Source organism: Numida meleagris, chromosome 2 (assembly GCF_002078875.1).
Source record: "Numida meleagris isolate 19003 breed g44 Domestic line chromosome 2, NumMel1.0, whole genome shotgun sequence".
Taxonomy (NCBI): Eukaryota; Metazoa; Chordata; class Aves; order Galliformes; family Numididae; genus Numida; species Numida meleagris.
The window spans coordinates 58,041,960-58,068,378 of record NC_034410.1 but is presented as its reverse complement, the minus strand read 5'-3'; the positions used below and the strand labels follow the sequence as shown (position 1 = coordinate 58,068,378).

The 26,419-nt window shown below is 41.3% G+C and overlaps 1 protein-coding gene across 5 annotated transcripts in view; it reads left to right on the top strand.

The window, feature by feature from the left end:
- The window catches only part of RNF144B (ring finger protein 144B), an 82,423-nt gene extending 63,991 nt beyond the window's left edge, over positions 1 to 18,432 (top strand). For all 5 annotated transcript variants that reach the window (XM_021388696.1, XM_021388694.1, XM_021388695.1 and 2 more), the window contains 5 exons: positions 7,194 to 7,254; positions 13,687 to 13,888; positions 14,301 to 14,445; positions 16,151 to 16,240; positions 16,427 to 18,432. In XM_021388696.1, the coding sequence (XP_021244371.1) occupies positions 7,194 to 7,254; positions 13,687 to 13,888; positions 14,301 to 14,445; positions 16,151 to 16,240; positions 16,427 to 16,567 (639 nt within the window). In that variant the 3' untranslated portion in view covers positions 16,568 to 18,432. The remainder of the gene's footprint in view (positions 1 to 7,193; positions 7,255 to 13,686; positions 13,889 to 14,300; positions 14,446 to 16,150; positions 16,241 to 16,426) is intronic.

Here is a 26,419-nt window from a genome sequence, read left to right as displayed (position 1 = left end):
GGTTATTTTCTGCTGGGAATGTGATATTTAGGAGCAACCTCAATTCCATTAATTATGGGATGGGATTTTCTTTTGGCCAAACCCAGTTATTGTGGAAAGAAATAAGCTGCTTCCGTTCCTCCTTTTTTTTATTATCTGTAGATGCAGAGAAGGCATGGCAATGTCTTTCCCACCTGTTGCACCAGAGTGAAGGCAACTAACGTTTATTGAAAATGCTGTTTTTAAAGAAAATTAACAAATGCTGGGAAGAATTCTGCACTGTTAAACTAGGGTTATGATGCTTTAGGAATTATAAGAATATATTTCCCATTCATAAGCCGAAGGGCACTCCAGGGTATGTATTAATGGACCATTAGCTTAAACCTTGAGTGCTTTTTGGGGCTAAGACAGAATGACGAAACCACCCAAGATGTGCGTTAATGTCTGGTAGATGAATTAATATTCTAACACTCCCTCTTGGCAATGCTTTTGAAACACAAACTCTCTGCTTGAAAAGCAAACAAGTCCCCAACCTGGTTAAAACAAACTGCTTATGTATGAGGACTACTCCAAAAGTAATGCCTCCTGTTTTATTATGTTAGCCCGTGACATCAGAGGTGAGTGTTGGTGGTGTGGCAGTAGAAGTTGAACCTTCCCACAAACATTCTGATGCGTTTCATTGTCTTACATGAGATAAATGCAGATGGGCAATCTGACAAAATGACATCTGACGTGGAAATGCATCCGAAGCAAAGGTGTGTCATTTCCTCCCTGTGGAAAAAATGGCACCTATTGACATTCGTTGATGCTTGCTGAATGTTTCTGGAGACCAAATAGTGGATGTGAGCACAGTAAGGCGGTGGTGATTCGTTTCAGCAGTGGCTACAGTGACGGTGGATCACCTCCATTGGTGAAGATTTTTATGAGCGTGGCATGCAGGCTCTTGTTCATCACTGGTGAAAATGCATAGCTAATGGTGGGGACTATGTCGAAGAAGAGTGTTCTGTAGCTGAGAATTTGCTCTATCAAATAGTGTTTTTGCACTCTTTGTAGCTGTTGTAGTTTCCATGGAAATAAATAAAAGGCATTACTTTTGGAGTGACCTGCATATTTTGCTAAATACTGTAATGAAGGAGACCTTAGAAGAAAACCAAGAAAGCATGAACAACTGAAATAACAGATTATCTCTATGAATAATCGGAATGATTAGACTGCAAATTATATATGAGCATTCTGTGTTCTTTTTTTCTTTTCTATAAAGGCTGTTCCATGTGAAAATGTGGCCTTTAAAAGCTGTTATTTAAAAAAAAAAAGAACCTTATTCAGATGGTGCAGAATATCTTTAAATATGGCTGTTGTTCGGCACGGAAGTGCAGAATGCAGTCACATTCTGAAACTTCAGGCATGAAGGTATCAGCCTCCTTGTCTCCAGAAGGTCTGGATGTTTGGTCTCTGGCAGGTAAAAGTTCCTCAGCAGGGCAGTGCCATGAGAAATGACATAACCCTGGCAACCACTTTCTCAACTGTTCAGTAGCATATACTTTCAAGCTACTTATATTTGTGAATTTCGAAGTTTCTCTTTTGGTAAATGTTCAATAAATTATGTCAGTGTATGCAAGTAGGCATTATAGCTTCTTCTGAAAATGTTGTAGCTGTTGTTTGTACTGGGGAAAAAAAAGTCCTTTTTTCTCTTGTGTTATCATCAGGATTGTGAAAAATGTTTTTTTCAGATCATGTCCATTTCAGACTCTGCTCTGGCTGATGTTTAGCAGGTACTGCTACAGTATGAGGAAAAAATAGCAGTTCAAATTATCCTTCTCATGGGCATGCTGTTAAATTGGTTCTATACTTTGGGCTAAACTGTGTCTAATAATGTTAGTCAACACAATTGTCTTGTTTGTTTTTCAAATGCCTTTTGCCCTATCCAGCATAAAGGAGATAAGGTGAACTTAGGCATACTTTTAAGTGAAGAAAAGCCTTTCCATTGACATCAATGCATGTTGGGTTGAGTCCTCTTCAGTAAGGAAGCAGAACAATTAATAATAAAGGTTATAAGCAATTTATAACATGAAATAGTTATAGAAGTTCATTTACTACTTTCTGTCAAGGTCTTTATTCAAGGTGTGTAACATTTCTTTCGTGCTTTGCAGCGACCTACTTAAATGCCTTCACTGTGAATTGAATATGTGTCATCATCTGAGCAAAATTCTTCCGTTTCTGTTGTTCAGTACTAAATTATTTGAGCCTTTTGACTGCTCTGGACTTGATTCTGACACACGTGCTTCTTGTGTTGCTTTTGACAGTTTGAGGGCAAAAACTCTGGTTAACATTTTAAATGTGTAATACAATTTCTTCTCATCTTTGTCATGAAGAAATGAGCAAGTCTGCATAACCAGAATGTGACTTTGTAAAACAACTAAATACTTCATTGGTGTTTAGGGAGTAAACTACTCATTTGCAGAATACGGGGGATGCTGGGAGTTAAGGCTCAGCTTTTGGTGAACTAGAGCATTGTGTCTCTGGACCTCAGAAGAAAACGTTTTTTATTCTTAAAAAGCTTAAGTCATTTGAATTAGAAAATTGCACCTTTAGGTACTTTAAAAATATGTCTTCTGTACCTCCTGGTTTGTTTTGTGTTTATAACGAAACCTAGCTGAAACTGGTATGTTCCCTGCCAGATTTTTGTTCTGACAAACAGCACAATCAAATAGAAGGAACTGTTCCATGGGAGTACTTGAAATCAAGTCTGATCTCAGATCCTATCTTGGCCTGTTACGTTAAGATAGCAGCTGTTTATAGTATAGCTTGTTTTAAAGTAGAAATAAATGGAAGTTGATGGTGGGAAGGCAATGGTTTCAGCTACAGACTTTTTCAAATAGCTGGTTACACAAAGAAAGAAAGTTTAAAAGCAATCTTGTTAGACGAGGTGTTTGTCCTTTTGCACTCTGAACAGTACAATAAACAAAACTGCTTTGGATTTTTTCCCGGCAGTAGAAAGTAGAAGGAACATCTGATACTAATGCAGTCCTCTTCAACTATGCAGGCTTCTTCCATCTAGAATACTCCTGTCTCTTGGGAATTCACTTAGTTGATTTAATTGGAACAGTTAATGTCCCTAATCTAAATAAGGGGTAATTTATCACAATTTGAAATGGTTTTACTTGGTACAAATGCAATCACCAGTGTAAGCTGTGAATGAAGGTACTATGAATCAGGTCTCAAGTGCATACAGTGACTTCCAATGTAGTAGTCACTGGGATAATTTCTAGTGGATTGTGCTTTGCTGTTTCTGATGCCTGTATTGTTTTGCAGCTCGTAAGGCTGATGCCAGTGATCCATGTATATGTAATCTAATCGGATTAAAATTGTGCAGCAGGCAGTTGAGCTTTCCTTTTGCATCACGAGTTCAGTGAGGAGAATAGTACCCTTGCAGTTAGTGCAATGTCTATTTCTTGTCCCTCCATCTGTGTGAACACCTGATTTACACCAGTGCTAACCTGGCAGAGGGTTGTCAGCACTTAGCAAAGAGATACTGAAATGGGATGGTGACCCAGATCTTAGAATTCTTTATTGCATTGTATTCCATACACAGCTGAGCAAAAATCCCATCGGGTGTCAGTTTAAAATACCAGTTTTATTTTTAATTTGAAAATTGGTTTACATTTTGCAAGAGGTGATTGAAATGGTAAAATGAGGAGGAAGGTGAGAAAATGTTGATCTACCTTTTTCAGGGTCAAAATTAAAATTGTTGTTTGTGTTATTTACTTATTCTTCTATCAATCCAAGAGGAGTAAATGAGAGTCATTTTGTGTGTGTGTATCACTAAATGAATGAAGTGCTCTTGATGTAGAAAATAAATTAATATTTCATGATTAAACTGTTGAGTGTGGTAGCTGATAAAGAAAGGAGTGAGCATGATTTCTAACAATGAGGTTGAACCTTCATACATCCTCCCTACAAACCACATCCCAACTTAAAACCCTTTTGTGCTCTTAGCAAAATTAGATGCTGCCTGTGTGAGTGGGACTTCAGCAGAGGTGGGCGATGCAACCCTTTGCAAGTGGCTCTTGGTGCTGCTGGTGCAGGATCTGTCCCTGCTGTGCATCTGCTAACGCGGAAAAGGAGGAAACACTTGACCTGATGAACTCTCCTCTTGTGGCAGCATCAAGGCTTGATTCATATGGGTGTGAAAGGAAGTAAGATCTGTTCGGTTCTCTTGATTGCCTCCTTGCATCTCCTTTGAAAGCCTGAGAATAGGTGGAGCAGGGAATTCTGCTTTCCACTGTGGTAGCCAGTGTTCAAAAACAAGGGAGTTGTTCTGCCTTGGCTCTTGCTTACTGCACTGCCCAAGTTACAAGGAACACTCTGCCTCTGTGTAAACTGAACTCTGTTCCAACACGTTCCTCGTCCTTCCTTTGCTCTTTTGTCTTGCACAGTAATAGCACCCCGGTTATTGTACCATAGTGGGCATTCTATTGGGACACTTGGCAAGGGTCCAACTGGAGCCTTTTGTGGTAGTGCTTTAGTGAGAACTGTTAGTATTCTGATGCTTTCATGGGAGTATTTTATCTGTTGCTTACAAAGTACAGAAAAGCAAGAAAACTTATTTCAACTCCTGCCTTTCTGATACATCTCACATCAAGATCTTTTCAGGAGAACAGAGTCCTAGCCTCTTGTTTTCTTCATAGGTTTTTATTGTAACCTTAACTTAGCTTTAAAAAAAGATTGTTGTAAAACTTGTCATGTAGCTTTTCTTGCTGCACTGGATAATTGATTAATTTCTTAGCCTGGAAGAGGAGACATCTTGCTTTCTGATGTCCTTCTGTTTTTTCAGCACTTTGCCACCTGCTTTGTGGGCAGTTTGCTTCTTCTCAAGCTCCCCATCCTCTGTTGAACCCATGAGTGTGTGAGACAGGGCAGGGGAGGAGGTGTTTGGGATGGACTTCTGGGTAGGGCTGGAAAAACTGTGTGGAGATGAGCATTCTGACTCTGATGCCAAGTATGAGGAGCTATGCACCTTATCTCCCAGCTGTGAGAATTGCATGTTCTCGACTCTGTGTAAATGAGATTAGAAGTTCACCAAGCCAGTGAGGAACGTTGGCATGGTGAGGTGAGGTTTTCAATAGGAGAAATGAGTGCTTTCAACGCTGACTCTGCTATCTATTGAAGTCTGCATTGGAACTCCTAACTGCTCCCACTGTAGTCAAAAAGGCTGGTATTTTATACATGGGAAATTCTAGGGTCGGTAGAGCTGCTTTTGAAACAACGTTAGAAGCAAGAGCAAGCACAAAAAAGCCTCAGACAACTACACAGTTCACTCATGTGGGTTTTACTCTTACAGCATTGAGACTTGCTGTTTTAATTTAGTTGTAATGAAGTAAAATTTCAAGTACTTGTCAATGCTTACCCAGCTACAGAAAAGCAGATGACTCTGTTTTCCAAACTCTGTTTAGATTCTAAGCTGCCCCAAGGAGACTGGGCAATACTGAAGTGATGAGTTTGTGGGTTGTATGTAATTCTGTTGGTTGGCTTCATTCTCTGCTAAAGCTGCTGAACTTCACTCTTTTTTCCTCAATTGATGAAATTATTATTTGCTTTCCAAGTGTTTCAGCTAACTTCTAATGAACAGGTAAAGAGTTTACCAGGAAGCTTTCTGTGACTTACAGTCATATTAAAGTATTATTGCTTATCCTATACAAATACTTTCTATTAAAAATATTTTGCACTCTGAATGCGGAAACTAAGCGAGGACAGAACTTTGATCATAGAGCTGTTTGACAGGACCGAGTATGTTTTTAAAGATTTGTTAACGCTTCCCAGTTCACTATAAAATCTTTTGATTTCTTCAATTTTAAGTCCTTTGAGCATCTTTTGATGCTTACATTTTGACATCAGTGACATTATTTTTGTATGACGTTGATTTTGGTCAAATGAATTATCCAAACATCTGCTTCAAAATGCCATCTTAATTCCAGTTGATTTGGGATCTTAATAAAGTGATATATTCTCCGCTTTTACTTTTTCTGTCTCCAAAAGCAAATGTATTACCAGCCTGAGGTTGAGTATATATTGAATATTTTTTGTTTTTGTATTTCTTCCCATATGAGTGCCTTGCAGCACAACCAGAAAGGGAGCTAGGGCCAGTTTCTGCTTCACTGAGGGCAGAATTTTGCCTTTACAGTAATCAGAAGGTCTGTGGAGGATACTAGATGTGAGGGTTGAGAGCCCTCCACTTTGAAGCTCTCAATTCTGTGTTGTTTCACAGTGCTTCGTATGATCAGGTCTTGTGCTGGTATTAATCTAGGTTTATTTTTAGGAAAAGAGGAAGTGATTGAAGTAGCTTCAGAAAATTTTTCACTGCTGGTAGAAAATCTACTGTGTTACAAATAGATGAAATAAGAGAATAATCTCATATTTTGAATCCAGCAAACATTTGGCTGTGGAAGTGTCTGCTGTATTTTGCTTGAACCCCTCTTTATACTCCATGTGTGTTTGAGTATTAGTTTTAAATACCTGGTTATCTTACATAGGCTGTTATCTGGAGATCAGAGCTTTTAGCTGTTTAGGCTAAATTAGTTTGTTTACAGTAATGAGTAAAATGTATTGGCAAAGGCTGTTTATCTATGCCACCTGAATTTGTGACGTTCAGTCTAATTCCCAGTTGGCTGGTGCATGTCTAAGGCAAATTCCAACAGCAGTGGCATTAACTGTCTCAGTCTAAAACCCATGAATTAAATAAAGAATAAAAAACAGACTGGTGTTTGTTTTTTTGTTGCTGAGACTGGTCTGACCCCTGCCATAATGACTGGGAGACATGCATGAGCAGCCATTCATTTGGCCTGTGTTCTTGTCCATGAACAATGGTTTTCAATTTCCAAGGCTGACTAACTGTCGCCTTTAGATTCACTAAACAAACATGACATGAAACATTAAAGTAAATATAGAATCCATCCACAAAGAAGGCTTTCCTGTGCATGGTTAGAAGGACGTGTGAACTACTGGGCTATGTGGCTGAGGTAGGAGAGATCAAGAACTCCTTTACACTTCGGAAAAGGAAGTCTAGGTATGGAGGAGTGTGGTGGTGAAAGGCAAGAAGGAAAAGAATGTGGATCTGAGAGCTGGCTCAGGAGAGCAGAAAAGTAGAACAGGGTGCTTAATAATTTTTCTCAAGTCTCTAGTTGTTTCTAATGCTTTTTCTTTGTTTCTCATTTCAGATTGCCTATTTGGTACCAGTTGACCAATTTCAGCTATTCAAGAGGCTGAAATTTGAACGTGGTACGAACCTTTTCAGTTTCTTTTACCTTGGTTTTTAAAATGTCAGTAGAAGTGGCAATATTACAAACTGTGAAGCACTCTGCCTTAAGACAAAGCCCACTGGGTAAATTAAGGAAGAGGTGGAGAAAATATTATTTTGAAATTGTTTAACTGCAATCATAAAGTCTGACTGTGCTCCACAGACCAATTTGAAATGATTTTGGTAAAGCAAAATCAGCAGAGTGGCACCTTGCTGAAATGTCATGCTTTACTTAAACTTGTGGGCAACACTCACATATTCTGTGTCTGAAACTCTGTCAACCTTCCTGCAGCGTGTTCATCCTGGGTCCTTGAGGCAGTGGTTATACAGGGAGAAAAGTGCTGGTAGAGTTAGACAAGGTGCCAGAGACTGATGCCCTGGTGCAGAGCACACATGATCCTTTACTAGGGGATCTTCCAGTCCGGGGATCTTCAAAACTTCTGAGAGAGACAGACTGTGTTGTCTGATAGGAACTTCTGCAAACATCCCTAGAAGAGAATATTTTCTCATGGAGAAGCCTTGTGTGTGTTCCTCTAGTAAATTTAAATTTTTCCTGAGGGATAATTGTGCCCCTCATTACTGAGTAAGGACATATGAATAATAAAGTTTGAAACTGAAGGTCAGAGGTATGCCAGAAGTCAGCATTCTTATTCAGGAGGCATTTCCTTCCCAAGGCTGAAAAAGACGCCGAAGTTCAGTGAGACGACCATGAAGCACAAAACCAGCAAAACAAAATGTACCCCCAATGTAAACAAAATGTAACAAAACAAATGTAAACAAAATGTAAACAAAAAAAACCAAAATGTACCCCCATATGTACCCCAGAGTTCATGGGCAGATGCAGATTGTAGCTGTAGTTTGCAGGTACTTAGGATGAAAAAAAAAAATCCCAAGAGCAGCTTTCATTTTTGAATTCTATCTCCAGTTCTACCTTCTTTTTTTTCTCTTAATGCCTTAGGAAGTCTCTCCAGTTCATAAGCCAAAGCAGTGACTTGCCTACAGACCTAGACAGTAGAATTCAGAGCTTGTTACATCAGTATATTAAAGAAAGAGAGGCATTCTTGAAGTGCATTAATCTGTTTTATATTAGATCTTTTTTTATTTTTTAACTGAAGACTGTGAAACTAAGGATTTCCTGGTATCTCTTCCCCTACAACCAGCCAAAGTTGAACTCATGATCTTTTGTCCAACTCCCTGTTACATCTTGTTTTTGTTTTTTTTTTCATTGCCTCCCACTCATAGAAACCTGAAACTTGCCTATTTTTTAAATCCTTCTTCCCTTTTCTTTCTTGCCTCAGTCTTACAAATCTTCTCCACACCTCTACTTCCTCTCTTCATGATGTTTGCAAGATCTGTCCTTTCTCCTCTATGAGGAGTAATATCAGCAGGTTTAAACTGAGCCTTTTGGCCTTGTGTGTTCTTAGCAATAAAGCCAGCTTACTGCTAACTAGAACTGTAACCTGGACACCAGCATTAATGCCACCCCAGAAAGGTTCTTTTGCACGTCCCAGGTTTAGCACTGCCCCTAGGGCTGGCCTTTTTAGAGACATCAGTTGAATCTGGCTGATTAGCTTCTGCTGGCCTGAAGCTGTCTTCTCAGATCTGAACCCAGCCCAGCAATGCTGGCCTGATTATCCTTTTCTGAATCTAGCAAGAAGCCTTGCTGATGGCACTGCTGGCACCAATTTCTGACTCTGGGACTCCTGACAGATGAGATCTGATCTGCGGCTTGTGTTTTCATCAGCATTTGTGCAACCTAGCCATTTTCAAGTCTCATGATATGCAAAAGCTGGGTCACTACTGCCTAGCCCTAATCTTTCTCATGGTCTCCTGCCAACCACAACCACTACATACCTTTGTGAGCCATTCCGACACCAGCCCTAAGGCAAACTCAGTGTGGCTCCTTGAACTGACAGTGAAAGTAGTCCCTTGGTATTTGTGTTCAGCCATAGGCCTTTCATGAGCTTCAGTCAGGATGCGGCCAGATGGCCAGAGCTGATGTCAGCCAGAAGCCAAGCCAAGTATATCTTCAGAGGTCCATTAATTCATTGGAATTGCTTAATGACAGAGAACATTTCAAAGAACTGCAAGATGGTGTAATAGTAGCATTGCTCTAATCAGCCTCTTTTGCTTAAATAAAGAGAAAATTTACATGTGAAATATTTTGAGCTCCCTTTTCTTCCTGGTTTTCAGTTTTTCTTCAGACCAGGCAATGGAAACAGCTAGTTTGAGTTAGCTAGGGTTTTTAAATTTCTCTCTCTCTCTCTTTTTTTTTTTTTTCGTGAGATGTCAGTGTGGTAAGGGAAAGACATAGAAGGCAATGTGTTTTCCAGATGTTGCTCTCTAGAGTACAGTAGACCAAATTCTGATTCTTAGAATAGACAGATACTAGACTGTCCTTCATTTATTTTGTTCTGATCAACAAAACCCTGTATTCAAACCCTTCAAGCTCCTGTATATATAGCCTCTTCTACTTCTGCTCTCAGCTTCTCTTGAGATAAGGGTGTTTCTGTACTCCATCTTGCTTCAGCACCCCCTTTGCTTCACTAGAAGTGTTAGAAATAACCAAATTCTTAGTGAAATCAGGAGAGTGGTCAGTAAATCTGCTACCTTGGACAATCTTCTACGACTGAGCAACCTGCCTGGTGGATGAAGGAAAGGTGTGGACGTAGCCTGCCTAGACTTCAGCAAAGCCTTCGACACTGTCTCTCTCACAGTATTCTCCTGGGGAAGCTGGCAGCCCATGGCTTGGACAGGTACATTCTTTGCTGATTAAAAGACCAGCTGGAGGACTGGGCCTAGAGAGTGGTGGTAAATGGAGTTAATCAGCTGGTGACCAGTCATTAGTGGTGTTCCCCAGCGGTTGGTACTGGGGCCTGTCCTGTTTAATATCTTTACTGATGTCCTGGACAAGGGAATTGAGTGCACCCTCAGTAAATGTGCAGATGACACCAAGTTGGAAGGAAGTGTTGATCTGCCTGAGAGTAGGAAGGCCCTACAGAGGGATCTGGACGGGCTGATCACGGATGACCTAGCCACAGGGCTTCCATGTAATTTATTTTAATAGAAAAAAAAAAAAACAGGAATTACTGCATGTGTGTTTATGATGGAATTGATGTAGCCATCAGAAATAACGAAATAGAAGAATAGGATGTGGTTAGAACATATGCATTATGTTTCTTTTTCTATGACAGTTGCCCAATAGGCCCAGTGAAAGATGATGTGAAACTCCACTTTACGCCTAATGGAAAAACCGTCCATTAAAAGGGAAATACTCCTTAATATTCTCTGAAAGGCGTGGGCTCATCTTTTCAGTGGGCACCTCTTGGAAGCCAGATGTTCTCCCTTTTTCAAGATGCTGCATTTCCCACTTCTGCCTCCCACATCTTGCTTGCTTGCTTATGTTTTGTGAAAACTGTCCAGATCCTTCCCTGTTATGGGCACAGTTTGGGAAAGCATTCATCCTGAAAGTGGAATCTGAGTGGCTGAACTGGCTGTGGGGAGTCTGGAAAAAGGCTTAAGAGAAATAGCCGTAACCAAAAGATTGAACATCTCATCAGAGTAAAATAATAACTTCTTTTCTTATTTTGACTGCTCCATTTTAGGTTTTTTGTTTTTTTTTTCTGGTTTCACTTGTACTCCATGGTAAAGCAAACAGCATGAGACAGCATGGATTGCAAAATACCATCTGTAGGTTCTTTGTGAAAATGGAGGAAGTGGGAGAGGAGGGAATTTCATTTCATGCATCACATCTTGCTGCACCTAATTTGTAAAAATCAGTAAGATTTACAACCCTTCTTCCAATGGATGTCAAAAACCAGACATCCTGTCTTTCATCCAAAAACAGAATAGGTGAATTTATGTTTCCAAAGTTGAGCATAGTGTCTGCAGGAACTGCAGTTTTTCTTCCCAGTGGAAATTGTGTGGAATGTATTGTGTGAAGACTGAAATGCAACAGTCAGTAGTAGGGCATGGTCTTACCCGGTTCAGAGCATCATCTCTGAAGGAAGCTTGGATGGCTTGCCCATCACTGACTCTCTTTTTTCCCTGCAAATGAAAGTACAAGCTGCTTTTGGCAAAATATTTGTTTGCTTTTGAGAGTAGAGAAAGCATGTATAAGAGAACAAGGGGAAAGAAGAGAACTCAATTCATGAATTAGCTTAAAAATAAGGTAGTACAGGTGTTTTTGCTGGCACATCTAAATTATAGGTTAAAGCCTTTGCCATGGATGTGTGAAGTCTCCACATCTGTCAGAGGACAGACTAAAATATTACCTTTAGTTGCAATAAGTACCTGTGTGTCCTTCAGCCAGCAGATCAGATGGTTATCCTTACTTGGTTCCTCACTATAAATATCCTACAGAACTGGGCAGGAGAGATGGAAGATAAGTGAGCACAGCAAAGCTGTGTTATCCCATACCACAGGGACTCATGTGCCAGCTCAGTATGGGAGACTGAGTGCTAGTCTTTGTTGAAACAGGTTCAAAATTTTGTCTCCTCCATCTCATGTTAAAGTTCAACTTTTAGAATAACCTGAATTAGGTCTTCCTGAATTTTTTCTGTAGTGCCCTTTTGGATGTATTCCATATTCTGCACAAAAGAATGAAGTAGGTTTTAAGACAGAAACTGTGAATGACTGCCTTGCTGGTAGTCACCTCATCTCCCAGGTGTCATTCTTGCCACTGCTATGCATGTAGATTGGAGTAGCATCAATGGAAATGAAAATGAATATCTAAACACAGGACTGTCTGATATCCTCACCCAGAAGACACCTTCGGAAAAGAATGAGGCTCAGCTTGCCTTGAGCAGAGGAGTATTATAAAGCTCTCTCCTACATGTTTGCTCTCAACTATTAGAAAAAGGGTGTTCCATTTGCTTGTGGCTTTGCTAGTATGATTGTTGAAAACTTACTCTCTACTTGTCAAAAAATCACCCTAAATATGTGAATAGTTTTACGATTAAACTAAGCTGCATTTTGGTATGAGTTTACTGTTCACCTCAGAACACACCTCCAAAACTAGCAGGAAACTCTGAGCTACTAATGGATTAATTTGAAGTTGATTTGTTTCAGTTAGGGAGAGATATTGCCTGTAAGTGTGGTTTTTTTTCTAGCTTGAAAGAAGCTGGGAGTTTTCAAGCAGAACACAGATGTTTGGCATACTAGAAGATAACTCAGTTTCTGATGCACATTTTGTTATGAAGGCTGTGGGATGTCCTTGTCCCCAGATCTTTATGCACGTGTATCTACTTTTATCTATCTACTGCTCATGTGTCTACTGTTTTACTTCTTTGAACACATTTCTGGTTGTACAGTTTCTACTTGTGGATATCTGGATCTGAACTGATATCATTTTTTATCATGCTGACTGGAACATGTACTAGATATCCATCCACCAGCCTCTTTCAATGTGAGCTGCCAGCAACCTTCTGCAGAGGAGCAGTGCAGAAAGAGGTGTGCATAGAAGGAAATGCCTTCAACTGTTTCAGCAAGATTTGCCAAAGAACACATTTCAGAGGTCCTCGTGTAGCCTTTTGTTACAAGTGGGACAATATTTTATCAGCTGAAAGTACGGAATAGTTCTGTAATGGCTATTGACATCTCATAGTCAGGGATTTCCACATGTTGCTGAGACATCTCCGGCTGTTTTCAGGAGTGGTACCATAGAGCTCCCAGGGTGAGAGGAGATGCAGGTAGCTTCTTTCAGGCATGACTGCCCTTTTCTAGGGAGGCTATGTGGGGTGGGAGCATTTGGCTTCACTGCAGGGACTTGAGCAAAGTATACACATAGTAGACAACCCTAACAGTGAATGTGATTTGTCTGCGTTTCTGTTGCAAGCCCAAATTCCTTTAGTAAAGGTTGGGAAGTGAGAGAAATAACTGACATTTATTATTCACTGCCATGTGCCACTGTATGTAACTCACGGTTTCCACCCACTATCTAACCTGAGACCAGAGCAATAATGCTTGCATTAATCAGTTTGTAGATGGTGGAGGGAAGTAAGTCACAGAAAGGGACCTGACATGAATTTAATGACAGTTCTTCTGTTATTAACATGAGATGGATGGCATGGCTCGCGTATGTGGAAGACGTAATGTCCTTCATTGCAAAAGACTCACGCTTTTTAGAAAGGAGCAGTTATCTTCTTCATCATCTTTGTCTCTCTGTAAAAGCAAAGAATATGTCCTGTGTAGTCTCTTGCCATTACTATGATGCTTCCAGTGCAGCAGCTGTTGAAGAACTCAGTTCCGCTCCTGCATGAGGAAGAGAAGTAGACTCAAACATCCACAGGCACAGATTCAGAAGGCTTCAGCTTCCCCATGCACATTCAGAACTGGGTCTTGCATACCTCAACGTGCCACTGGAATGAGAAAGGGACCATATAAATGTTTTATTTCTGTCTCTTTTGTTTCAGAAGTCCATTTGGACCCTCAGAGAACGTGGTGTCCTGCAGCAGACTGCCAAACAGTGTGCTGCATTGGACCAAATGAGTTGGGAGTGCCGGTACCAGTGGAGTGCCCAGCCTGCCACCTGATGTTCTGCTCCTCGTGTAAGGAAGCATGGCACCCACAGCGCCTGTGCCCAGAAAACCAAGCTCTGGTAACGACGGAGCAGGGGTAAGAGGGGAGCCCACAATGGCTGTGCTGGTTCTTCTTGGCATAGGGTGCTTGTTCTGTGTCTCACTTCAGTTTCATGGAACTGTTTTCTTAAGGGCATCTCCAATACTGTCCTTCTCTGCTGTTGTTTCCTAAATATAATTCCAGTCTAATTTCTATTTTAAATTATACTCATTGGTTTTATATAGCATTAAAGACCATGAGAATGGAGTTTTAATTCTATACAATATAAAATCCTACATCTAGTAGTGGGTATACTTCGGTGTATTCTACTGAATATAAGCTTCACACATTAAATGCGTTAAGACAGTAACATTAGCTACTGCAGAAAGTAAGTGCAATCCACATTAGGAGCTGAGTATCAGCAATAATTATATTTACGTTTCACTTTAATGTTTCCGTACTCTTCTAGATCACTTACTGGGACTGAGACAGAAGCACCAATTAAGCAGTGCCCAGTTTGTCGGATCTATATTGAGCGAAATGAGGGCTGTGCTCAGATGATGTGCAAGAACTGCAAGCACACATTTTGCTGGTACTGTCTACAGAACTTGGATGTAAGTGCTGCTGAGAAAAAAAATATCTAGATGAAGGGTAACAAGGGGCTGAGGTTAGTCTGAAGCTCTACACAAAGTTCTCCACCAACCTGTTGATGTTCCAGGAATGACTCATTTCAGCTACTGATTTCATTCCTTTCTTCATCCAGTGCTTTTATTTGTTTCAACATTCTTTTCTTCATAAAGGATTATAGCCATATACAGAGGTCACATGGTAGTTCTTTGAGGGATATGAGACATACTGGTTGCTTTCTGGAGGTTGATTACAGCATTACCTTTCTCTAATTCCTCCTTTCAATTCAGTAGCTACAAAAGGTCTGGTTGAGAGTAAGAGAGATAAGTTCTTCTACTTTCTCCAACCACATGGATCACAGCCTGTCCAAAAAGAGTGTGGTACTGGGTAAAGACAGTTTCATGGGAGAGTCTGTTAAGAGCTCATATAAACGAGGTCTTGGTTACAAGTCCATCTCTAGTGCTGTGTTTGTTGAAGAGAATGATTGGTTAGTCAACTTTACAGTAAAGCCGTTGGATTGTGGGTGTAGATTATGAAATGCAGGTAGCTAGGTGTTTCTCAAATGGTACCAGCTGGTCTCAACTTTCGTGGACCTTAGTCTTTCTAACAGGACAAGAAGTAATGAACTCTGGTATGTGAGTTTCCCTTTCTTGCACAGTCATTAGTAACAAATGTGGGAGTGTGAAAATAACTTTTCCAGCACTTGAAATAAAATCTTGAAAGATGCGTGGCTTTTCTTCTTTTTTGTACTCCACAGCCAGCAAACAATGAGACTTCCTCATTCTTCAATCTTTGTTTTCTCAGAATGCAAGTTTAACTTAACATTATGCCCTATTTTTGGATGTGGGAGTGTACTTTTTCAACATCTGTCTTCTGGCTTGCCTCAGAGTACATACAGTACACAGCGATTGCTTAACGCCATGCTGAGCTGGAAGACCATCAGTCTCAGTTTCGGTAGACATGTCCTTACTGAGTTTTAGCCTGTTCTAGAGGAGAAGGAAAAAATAAACTGTAGCTGTGTGGTTCAAACACAGTGTTTCTAAGTGAGCAAGGTTACAGTAACACCAGGGTTAGATGTAGGTAACAGCTGTGGAGCTGAAGAATAAGGCTGAAGAATGAAAGAGGAGGCAGCATCATGTTACAGTGCAGCTGGCAAGGGAGGAGTAATGTGGAGCGTTCATCGCATTCTGAATTAAAAACGGATAATCTAGTATTGCTGGGAAGAGAAAAAAGAAACAGTGTTTTCCTTTTTTTTTTTCTTTTTATAATTATTTTCCTGTTAAGCCTATGAAGAAAATGACCAGAAAGTGCAGGGATAGGAGAACAGAAGGTAGAAGTACCTCAGAAGATAATGTTTGAGATGGCAAAGTTCCTGAAATGCCTTGTTGAGAGGCCCCTTTAGCATCACCAAATAACAGACTGGGTAGCTGTGCAATAAGTGCAATGCATATGCTTCACGTTTTTTAAAAGCATGCGAGGGAAGATGCTATACAATACCTTGGGTCCTAAATATACTACACTTTTTGGAACTGCAAGAATTTTCTCTAGAGAAATATTTGGAAGACAGATGAATTTGCCTGTCAGCAGCTGGGTAGTTTTACGGCAATGTCAGGGAAGTTGTATTCCCAGTCCAGTCCCCAGACTGTAACCTCCTCTTACAGCTTCTTCTTCTTCTTCTTTTTTTTTTTTTAGAATGACATCTTCTTAAGGCATTACGACAAAGGCCCTTGCAGAAACAAGCTAGGCCACTCGCGTGCTTCGGTGATGTGGAACAGGACGCAGGTGTGTTCCCACTCAGCTAAGCAGAACAATCATGCATGTGTGAAGCAAAGAGATTTTACCCTTCAGCAACGACCAAAGATTATTTTTCATGCTTTCATTTTTTAGCCTATTCCATGCTTATGCATGCACATGCATTTTATTTTTTGCGTTAGCTAAAGATGTATTTTTCCCCACTGTGTCTTGCAGGTTGTAGGGATCCTCGTTGGACTGGGTATCATAGCATTGGTGACCTCTCCCTTGCTGCTTGTGGCATCTCCATGCATCATCTGCTGCATTTGCAAATCTTGCCGAAGCAAAAAGAAAAAGCACAGCCTTCCTACAACTTAAAAGTCTGTGTCTGTTCGAGCCTGTATCTGTACGCCATACGTTTGTGAGAAAGCACAATGGTTGGATTTTGGTGCCATACCTATCAAATAGTGCTCCCTTTTTTTTTTTTTTTTTTGGCCAATTCTTGGGATAAGTGCCTATTCTCTACAGGCTACTCTATCGGTAACAAGTCACAGAGTGGAAAAAGTCTAGATAATTGTACAGTACATATGGTATAGGTTTTTGCTTTCTAAAAGAAAAACATAACACCATTCAGTAGTTCATACCGTCAAGTATGAGCCACCTTTTGCAGGCCCAGTTGTTACTGTCAGGCTTTCTGCTGGTTCTTGGTGGAAGTTAGATCTCTCTGAAATTTTGGGATACATTTTATAAGGGGAAAAGGGGAGGCTTGTTGTTCTTCTGCCCACTAGCTCATCCCATTAGAGGTAACAAACTGTTAAAAAAATATATTTGACAGTTTTCTATCAACTGGCAACCATGGCATTTCTTTCAGCATTGAAATCAATGGGTTTTATATTACCAGTTCCAATGACAATTAAAAACCGACAAAACTATTTATTAGACAGAGCTGTCTTTTAAGAGACTGGATTAGCTTGAGAAAGCTGATGTTTTTTCAGATCAGACATGCCATATCTACTTTGAATTATTAGGAGTATGCATATTTCCCTGCCATTGGGCATATCTTTTGTCAGTAACATGGGTAGAAACTCATCATGAGTCTAATATTTTAGGAAAGGCAGCAATATAGCTCCTATTCTGTGCGATACTGGGACCTTGGTTGTGTGTGTATACAGTGACCTCATGGCTGTGGATGTACAGAGCGCATAATGCACAATTTATTTTCTAGGCAGTCAGTATATTTTTTCAACAGTTTACATGGGATGGCAGCAAGAACCCTGTAATGTTACTCAGAATGGGATAAGCAAACCCTTTCTTGGACCCTTCTGGACCTGCTGATCTAAATACTTGAGAAATGCTGTGTAAATATCAATCCATAGGTGGATACTTCTTCTGTCCTGCTCAAGGTTAACAACCTGTTACATATCATTTTCAGTTATTCTGAATCTGTCATTTAATACAGCCTTCATTTTCATTTGGTGCCTCACCGTCAAACTGATTCAGACCCTAGTATCAGTTACACCTATATAAATTCACTGAAACCTCCCTGAAGAGCTGAAGTTACTTCAGGCTCACTCAGGAGTAGCTGAGGTTGGACTCTGCTCCGCCATGTTTATTTCCTTACTGGCAGGTGCTCCACATAACCCTGGCCAGCGGCGGCTTTTGTCCTGGGCTCCCAGTGCATTTTATATCTGTGGGAACTGATACGAGTTTGCACTATGTGATCAGTTGTAATTCCAACCCCCTTGTGATAAGGGCTGCAATATTTAAATGAGATGCTCAGCCTGAGCACTGTCTCCGGCTCTTCCTCCTCTTGGCTTCCCTCCTGCCTGCACACGGTGCAAGGCACCAGAAGGATGTTGTGAAGAGCATCTCTTCTGTTGCGTTTGGCTGAACCTCAGGAACTTTGCCTTCTTGGCAGTCATAAATGTGACCTTTCTTTGTTTAACGTCGCCCTCTGGTTCCTGTAACAGAAGTGGTAGATGTTCTTATTTTAAGAAAGTGCAGTCTGTTGAGCGGACTAGCATGGACAAAGGCCTTAAATGATATTGTCTCTTTTGCATTTAAATTGATTTATTTTATAGATGCTGTCTGATTTTGTTACCAGTGGCGGTGCTCGCCGGTTGGAAAGGCTGTATTTATTCTCCATCCATAGCCTCTAAAGGAAGCAGAAAGATAGTACATTTTAAATGTAAAGTGCAATGCAGGCAACTATGATTTATAATAAGTGGAGAATGTTTTCTGTATGTGTGTTGTTTTTTTTTTTAAGAATAGTAATGGTTGTGCTTGGGGGCGGTTATGGCATAGTAAAGTTTCCAGCCCTTGGCTTTGCACTATTTTTTCTACCGATGTTTTATGGCACTACTGTCATTTTCAGCTTATTTATGAACTTGCAGATAAGAGTCTTACTATAAGGAAGCCTCAAGAACAAAGGTATGAGCTGTACAGTCTCACTGACTGTAACCAGCATTGTGAAGTACTGATAACCTTTGCATGTTAAACTTTGTTGTTTTTTCATGTTTTGTGATTGTATTTCTACTAGCCAGTTTCCTTCTTTGCCCTCTTCCTCTTTTCCTTGTAGATTTTGCTGAAATGCCCAATGGAGTGAATGTTTCTCCTGATTTTCCATTAATACTGCCGTGTTAATGAAATTACCAAGTTCTTCCCTCTGTTAAAGGAATGCAGCTGAAGGCAGTATCTTGCCTGGAATACACTATTAGTCATAAGGTGGCCGTTTATGGGTTCCACCTCTTTTAGCTCTTTAAAAGTTCTCTAAAGATAATGCAGCTCTGTCCATAGAGTGGCAATATGTTTAAATGATTTATAGGATAATATTGTATAAAAGCAGTACACACGTGCATAGCTATAAAGTCTAGGAAAGCAAGACTATTCTGTTTATTTTTATTAACTTCTCAGTCTGAGTGCAGGGTAACTTCTTTCAGAGACTCTTACTAAAGAGCAGAGGTAAAATGTGCCTTTTCCATGTGCAGTTTTTATTGCTTGTGCCAGTTTAGATGTCTAGTGGGGGTACCAAAAGAAATTCAGTATCAGGGTGTCAGGGCAACCTAAGAGCCAGAACGCGAATCCAGGCACCAAAGGAACGGATGGTTAGCGATGGCCAGACTTTAGCTGAGGATCATTACACAAAAACTGGATAAAGAAACATAAACTACAGATGCACCTTCCTTTGACTGTGTAGATGGAACAAATTGACAAAGAATGAAACTCTAGAAATACTTCAGAGCTTAAGCTTATGTTAGATGTTAAGCTTATGTTAGCTTAAGTAGAGGTTCTCCAGCCCTCTGATCATCTTCATGGCCCTCCTCTGGGCTCGCTCCAACAGCTCCCTGTCTTTCTTGTGCTGGGAGCCTCAGGCTTGGACGCAGTACTCCAGATGGGGCCTCACGAGGGCAGAGAAGAGGAGGACAATCACCTCCCTCTCCCTGCTCCCACCACTCTTTTGATGCAGCCCAGGATGCAGCTGGCCTTCCGGGATGCAAGAGCACACTGCTGGCTCATGTTCAGCTTTGTGATGTTTCCCCTTTTCCGGTCACCAAAGACTTTGCCTGACAGCCTCAGTTTTTCAAATATACATGGAGATCAACTTGACAACCACATCAGCCAGCTCCTTCGGAACCCTGGGATGCATGTCATCAGGCCCCATAGACTTGTACATATTCAGCCTCATGAGGTGGTCTCTTGCTCTTCTCTTACACTGGGAGTGATTTTGCTCCCTCAATCCTCTGCTTAGAATTTCCAGGACACAAGGGGTGTGAGGAGCCTGACTGGCTGTGAAGATTGAAGCAAAGAACTCATTAAGTACCTCAGCCTTCTCCCTGACTGAGGAGGCCAGCAAAAAAAAACCCAAACAAACAAAAAACCAGAAACGATCATCACTTTGTAAGAAACTTATTGGAAATATGGTGAATAGTAACTAACAAATTAGGGTAGAATAAAAGAAGGGCTCTAGCTGCTTTTGACTCTGCTAAATCAGTGTAAGTCCACACTTACGAACTCTATCAGTGAGATGTGGTGCACATTACTGCCAGCCTTCCCACTTGCTACCCTTACCATCCATCCTCCTTCCTTCTGGCAGGGGGCTGGTGTGTGGGTAGGACACAGGGGAAGAGCTCAGGGCTGGCTGCTGTGTAGGAGCTGGGACCTATGGCATACGTGCAACCTGGCCTGGTTCCATCACCTAAAGCAAATGCTTCTCATGCTGTAACATAAGCATTTCTCCGCAGGATTTGATATATTATTATAGAGCTATGGGAGGTGGTCAATGCAGATATTCAGTAGTTGATTATTTTTCAATGGTGCGTGGGTTACTTAAAGAAGGACGTAAGGGGTTACAGTAACTGGTGTTCATACAGTATTTTTATGATGCTAAGTGCTAGGTACTGTTACCTGTCCAGTAACATAGTGCAAAGTCCAAAGAAAGGTTTAAAATATACAATTTTTTTACTTGAATTAACTAGGAGAAACTGGATACTATCTTCATATTTGCTTGGAGATATGCAGGTGGACAGCAATCAACTCCGTTTCCACAAATAAACAACAAAGTAAACTTTTAGCTGCTCTGTTCCGTCGTACCGCAGCGGGTGTTGTGTTGCAGTGCCTGCCACTTTAAAGGTCTGAAATCTATTTTGCACTTTATTTTCCTTTTCACAGTCACTTTTTTCTTCCTCAGACAAATTCCCTTTATGATCATGTTTTCATCCCCCCTCTCAGGCCAAAGATTTGTAGAGTGAAATTGGTAGGTTTCTTTATGTGAGAATTAAATGCCTTCTTCAATTTTCTTGCAGATTTTATTAAGAAATTTGATGCTGAGATAATGGCCAAAGAGAGAACTTGGCTTGTTTAGAAAAAACCATTTAAACATGAGAGCTTGTCTTGGAATACCTAAGTAAGGACTGCTTTGTTAGAGCCCTACAACTTTTGAGCCTTTTTAGGAAATATGCTATGAAAAAGATCACAACCTATATACACATTTTGATTATATACATGAAAAAAGATTCTCTTGTAGGCATTCAATACTCCTCCTCATCCCCCTGGAATCTTTCTAGGGTAAACTTGTACAATAAGGTAATTTAAAATATACAGTAGAACACATTAACAGTGTTGTAGCCATACAGCAGTTGTAAGACGTCTCTCTCCCATATCAGTATGTAGGATCAGGCCCTAATTTTTGTGGGTTGCAATAAAAACAAACACCAAAATTTTCCTTTCCTGGAATAATGAGAATTGATTCTTCTGCAGTCTGCTGAGAGGTGAACTTACTGCTAAGACTATGAAAACCTTCCATCTATTTTTTTCTTCGTCCTCTTGTTAGTTAAGTAATGTAGCAAAAACGTAGTGCTTTTGCCGAACAAGAATCCCAAAGGTCTGTTTTGTCACTACGCTCAGTTATTCAGATCCAATGCATTTTTTAAAATTCATTATTTATATAATCCATACATAATTTATAGTTTGTAATTATAAAATACAAATCTTGAGGGATATGATACATTTTACTGTATGATACATTTATTTTAGTTGCATTCAGATTGGAAATCTTTCCTCTTCTTCTTATTGCGGAGGAGGTTGTCGTGTTCCTGGCAAGGTAAATTCCCATGGTTTGCTGCAGTCCACAGTAAATGTTTTGTGCTATGCTCTACTTGTGTTTTGTTATGTCTTGTTGTGATCTCTCAAGTTAGTTCTCTGAGTCAAGCAAATGCTATGGTTAGGGAAAGTATTTTCCTAGCAATGCATTTTAGTGACTGCCACAATTTGGACTATACAAGATGATGGTGGTCGACAAGGCCCGCCAGCTTTTTAGTGGACATGACCTCATTCTTTCCCCTTCTCTCACCCCTTCTGCCCAAGGAGGTTTCTCTTTCCCTAGCTGAAAATTAGGGACTTCTGTCATTTGTCTGTGCCTTCTGGATGTCCGAGCTGGAGCAGTTGCTTCTAGCAGCTATGTGCTGGGAGATCCCGGACGGGTTGAATGTGTGATGCTGCAGCGTATGTGCAGTGAGTTCCTTACATTTCAGGAAGGTGCCTGACAATCTTACAGCTTGCTGGGACACATGCAGCAGATGTGGCTGGTGGAAGAGGGACTTTGTCCAAGCGGCTTCATGGGAGCCACCAGCTGTGGGGTGACCAGCTGTAGGACATGTGCGTGGTGCTGAGGTGCTGCAGCTGTGATGCTGGGCCATGCCACCATGCGTTTGTGTCTCCTGGAGTGTTGTCGGGGCCACTGTCATCTCCACCTAACTCCAAACTCCCCAGATTCCACAGCAAACCTCTGTTCCTTCAGTTTTCCAGTATCTGCTACTTGCCTGTTTCTGTTTCATAGAAACCTCAGTTCAGATGAGTTATTTGGGGCTGGTCTGGTCTAGGCATTCATTTTGCCTAACGTCTAGAAAGAAAAGCAAACTGCTATACACCCTGCTGATAGCAACATCAGGGGCACCGAATGTCACCTTGTGAGAACTCTTCATCTGCCACAGCGTTGCGTATTCTTGAGAAAAAAAAAAAAGTGCTTTTTTGTTTGTTTGTTTTTAAAATGTGATTTGAGGTGTCTGAGCCTGGCACCAAGACGTGGTCCTGAGTGCAGCCTGGACTGGCAGCAGTCGCAGACCCCATCCTGCCACCGGGACCTGCTTGCTGTGGGTGGCAGTGCTGGGCTCAGCCTGGCCATGGTCTCCTGGCTCTTGCTGGCAGGAGCAGGACACAGGGTGTTTATTGCTGTGCTGGGCAGGTAGTGTGGAAGGGAATGGTTTCTTTGCAACAGGAGGAAGCAAGTCCCTCTCCAGAGGGCCAGCCCCTGCTGTTCAGAGCGACTTGTCTCCTGCGCTGTGCTGCACAAAGGTGAAATCCTCTTCAGTGTCCAGATGTCGTTTACCTGGTACTTGGTTAAGCTTACATTTTATTTATCTGGGTTTCCTCCTTTCTTCCAGGTAATACACTTTCTTCACCACTCTTATCCTGGTGAAGGGCAAAAGGGTTTGATCTTTGTAAGATTTGTTAAAATATTTTTGTGTTTATAAGGAAACTGACGTCTAAAGGAATAAGTGCTTTTGTAAAATTTTGGTTGTATGATTCAGCATTTAAATATTTTACAGATGCAATTTTTTGCACTCTCTCTACATACATTCATAAAAGTATATATTTATTTTCTGTCTTTGAGGTTTACTTTGGTGTTTTTTTTCTTCTAATGTTACAAAAAACAATACGTGCAACATAAAAAATAGTGAAAAACATTTGTCACATTTTGTTGTAATTATTAAACTGTCTTTAAAAAGATGAACATTTGGTTAAAAAACTGTGGGAACAGTTCAAATGTATCTGGGGTGCTTACTGGAAATGTACAGGATAAAAGGGGCTAGAATAGTTGGAAGTGAAATCTCGACTCTTATCTACTTTCTAAAAAATAAATGAAATCAAACTGCATGCAGTACCTCCCCTGGGTTCCTTAACCACCTTTGAGATTGGTGCTAATCCATTTACAGAGAGTGGGACGAGTTCTGGCTCTGCTCCCGCATGCTGCTGCTGTTTTCCCTCTGTAGATGGGGCACGGGATCCCTGTAAATCCGGCCCCTTGCACACCGGTGGGGACCGAGACGTGGGGTGTACCAGGCAGTCAGTGAGGGACGTACAGGAGGCTGCAGGAGGCCAAGTCTGCTGCTTCCAAGCCCCTTTCTCATCCTTGTCCTCCCTCAGTCCGGCCTGTCCTTGTGGCAGAACTAGGTTTTGTGGTTTGTGTTGCCAAAGGATATAATGAAGCATTACACAGCCGTGTAATTCCAGATAAACACGCTCCTCAGTTTTCTCACACACCCATATCCTACTGTGTTTATAAGGGACAATCACAGCTATGTTCTTGAGCATCAAATATTAAAGTGATGTTTACTACTAAGTATTTCTAGCTTAGCTAAAATTACTCAGCACCCAGAGACAGGATTTTCCAGCTGAGTCGCACGCCCTGGAAAACCCAATGTGCCATGTGGGGAGCTTTTCACCTCAGCAGATTATCTGATAGATCTTGAGAGTTTGGGCTTTGAGGACACATTTTTTGGGATGAGGGTTGAGGAGAATGATGGAGAAGGCTGTTTTCACCTGACGTTGCCTTTGTAACTGTGTCAACGTTGTCACCTACTGCTCAGAGTTTCAGTCACACTCAGGCATTTTTTCCCACCAGTTTGCTCAGAGTAAATTCAGCACCAATATTATTCTATTTAAATGCACTCATTTTTATTGACTTATTTTTGCAGGCTGTGCTCTAATTTTGTTCTGTCAATGTTCAACGATGCAGCGGCAACACATCAGTCCATACAGTAACATACCTGACACGTTGCAGCAGAGTAAATACTTCCAGCACAGCAGTTTTCCCTCAGAGGATCCTGCTGATGATAGAAGAACCAATATTGTGGTGGGAATGTATCAGTTCCATCAAACTCCGGGTAGAAACCAGCTGTTGGCAGCCCGTGTACCTGGTGCCCTGCCAGCTGCCAGCTGCCAATGGTGGGCAAGCTGCCCGGCTCCCCACCTGGTGGACAAGTGAGCTGCTGGCTCCTCACCTGCCAGCTTGGGGCAAAAAACATTTTCCAAGAAATGTTCAACATTTCTGAAATTTTCTCCTATTGTTAAAATTCCAGATTGAACAAGCGTGAGCAATTTTCAGCTGAGAAGAAATTGCAGAGGCCTCGGTGTGGTCATACCTTCTTCCATGCACATGTGTTCTTCAGTAGAAACAAGAACTAATTACCACATTCAGTTCACTTACGTACTCACAGTTCATTCACTTACCACGTGCAGAGGGAGCTGGCACTTACCATTACTCCTGCCAACCCAAACATCTTCTGACCAGCTTTGGAAAAAAAAAAAAAAAAAAGAAAAGAAAATATATGTCTTCAAATTTAGTTTGCTCCCAGTTTCAACATGCAGTTCTCCCCCAGTTCCTTTACTTGTAATGAAGGCTAATATTCTTCAACAAACAGAGGTTTATTTCAGGGTTATTTGTGACTAAACCCCTGGATTTTAAACTTCTTGTATTTGTTAAAGTTCCCAAAGATGTCATCTTCTTAACTTGTCTGTATATAGCAGCTATCTGCCTCCCATGCCCACACTCCCTTCTTCATAGGGATGAGTGCTGACTTCAGCACTACCTTCAGCTTCGTTCTTCCCTCTGTTGTGACAGAAGTCACCCGCATCATCCTTGCAAAACACCTCCTCTGATCTCCCAATGAGCAAGTTGATGTTTTGCTCTGGTGTGAATCCCATGGACAACGCATGCACACCCTACAGTAGTTCTGTCATGCTTCTTTGCATGGCCCATGACCTTCATGCAGATGTTTGCTCCTCAGCAGCTGTCAGTGGCCTCCAAGAAGGCCTCCAAACTGAAGGCAGCAAGTCGGTACTGTGATACTCAACAACAAAATTCTTTCTTGTCACTCTTTTCCCTAAATTGAGATTTAGCAGCCTTGCAATTAGAGCAGCTGTGCTTTAAAGTTAAGTGGGAATGCCAGAACCATGGCTTCTTAAACTGAGGCTACAGAAAGTTTCCCCAGAAGGGTAGTAGTGAGGCCTCCAAGCAGGAGAATCCCCTGTTGTCTTCAGGTTGAAAATGGCTTGTTTTTCTTTTCCTTAGTGCTGTCACACAGAAACAAAAATTCATTCCTGATACCGAGCTCCTGTTAGCATGTGTAGGTACAATCTTGCCTTGCTAAGACCTTTATCAATGTCAAAATATCAGACTTTGAGAAAGCCTTAAGGATTGGTCAGTTAGTGAATGATTAAATTTTCTGTGTCTTGGCTAATGAACTGAATTTAAGCCCAGGTGAGTGGCTGTGCCTACAGCTGCCTGTGCTGCTTGCCTGTCACTGGAGATCCTGCTGCAGGCTGTCCTGGAAACAGCAGCAGCTGGTGGGAAGCCATTCTGGGAGCACTGGCTTTCACTGTGGCACTGCACCCGAGCATCTCGCTGCTTGGCTGGGCCTGCAGGTGCCCTCCTGGAAGAAGGCTGTGGGAAGCATCCTGGGAAGGTGCCCAGGGGAAGTGCTAGATATGGGAGGAGGTACATCAGGACCTCGGGGCTTGCTCAGCTGAATGTCTTTTGGGAACAATTTCTTTTTTAATGAGGCTTCAAGGCACAGCAGGACCTGAGTAGGGAAAGGCAGCAGATGTGATGATGTTGTGGTGGCCCACCATCATCCCACATCTCCCTGGTGTGTGGTCTGAGCTGCTCAGCTG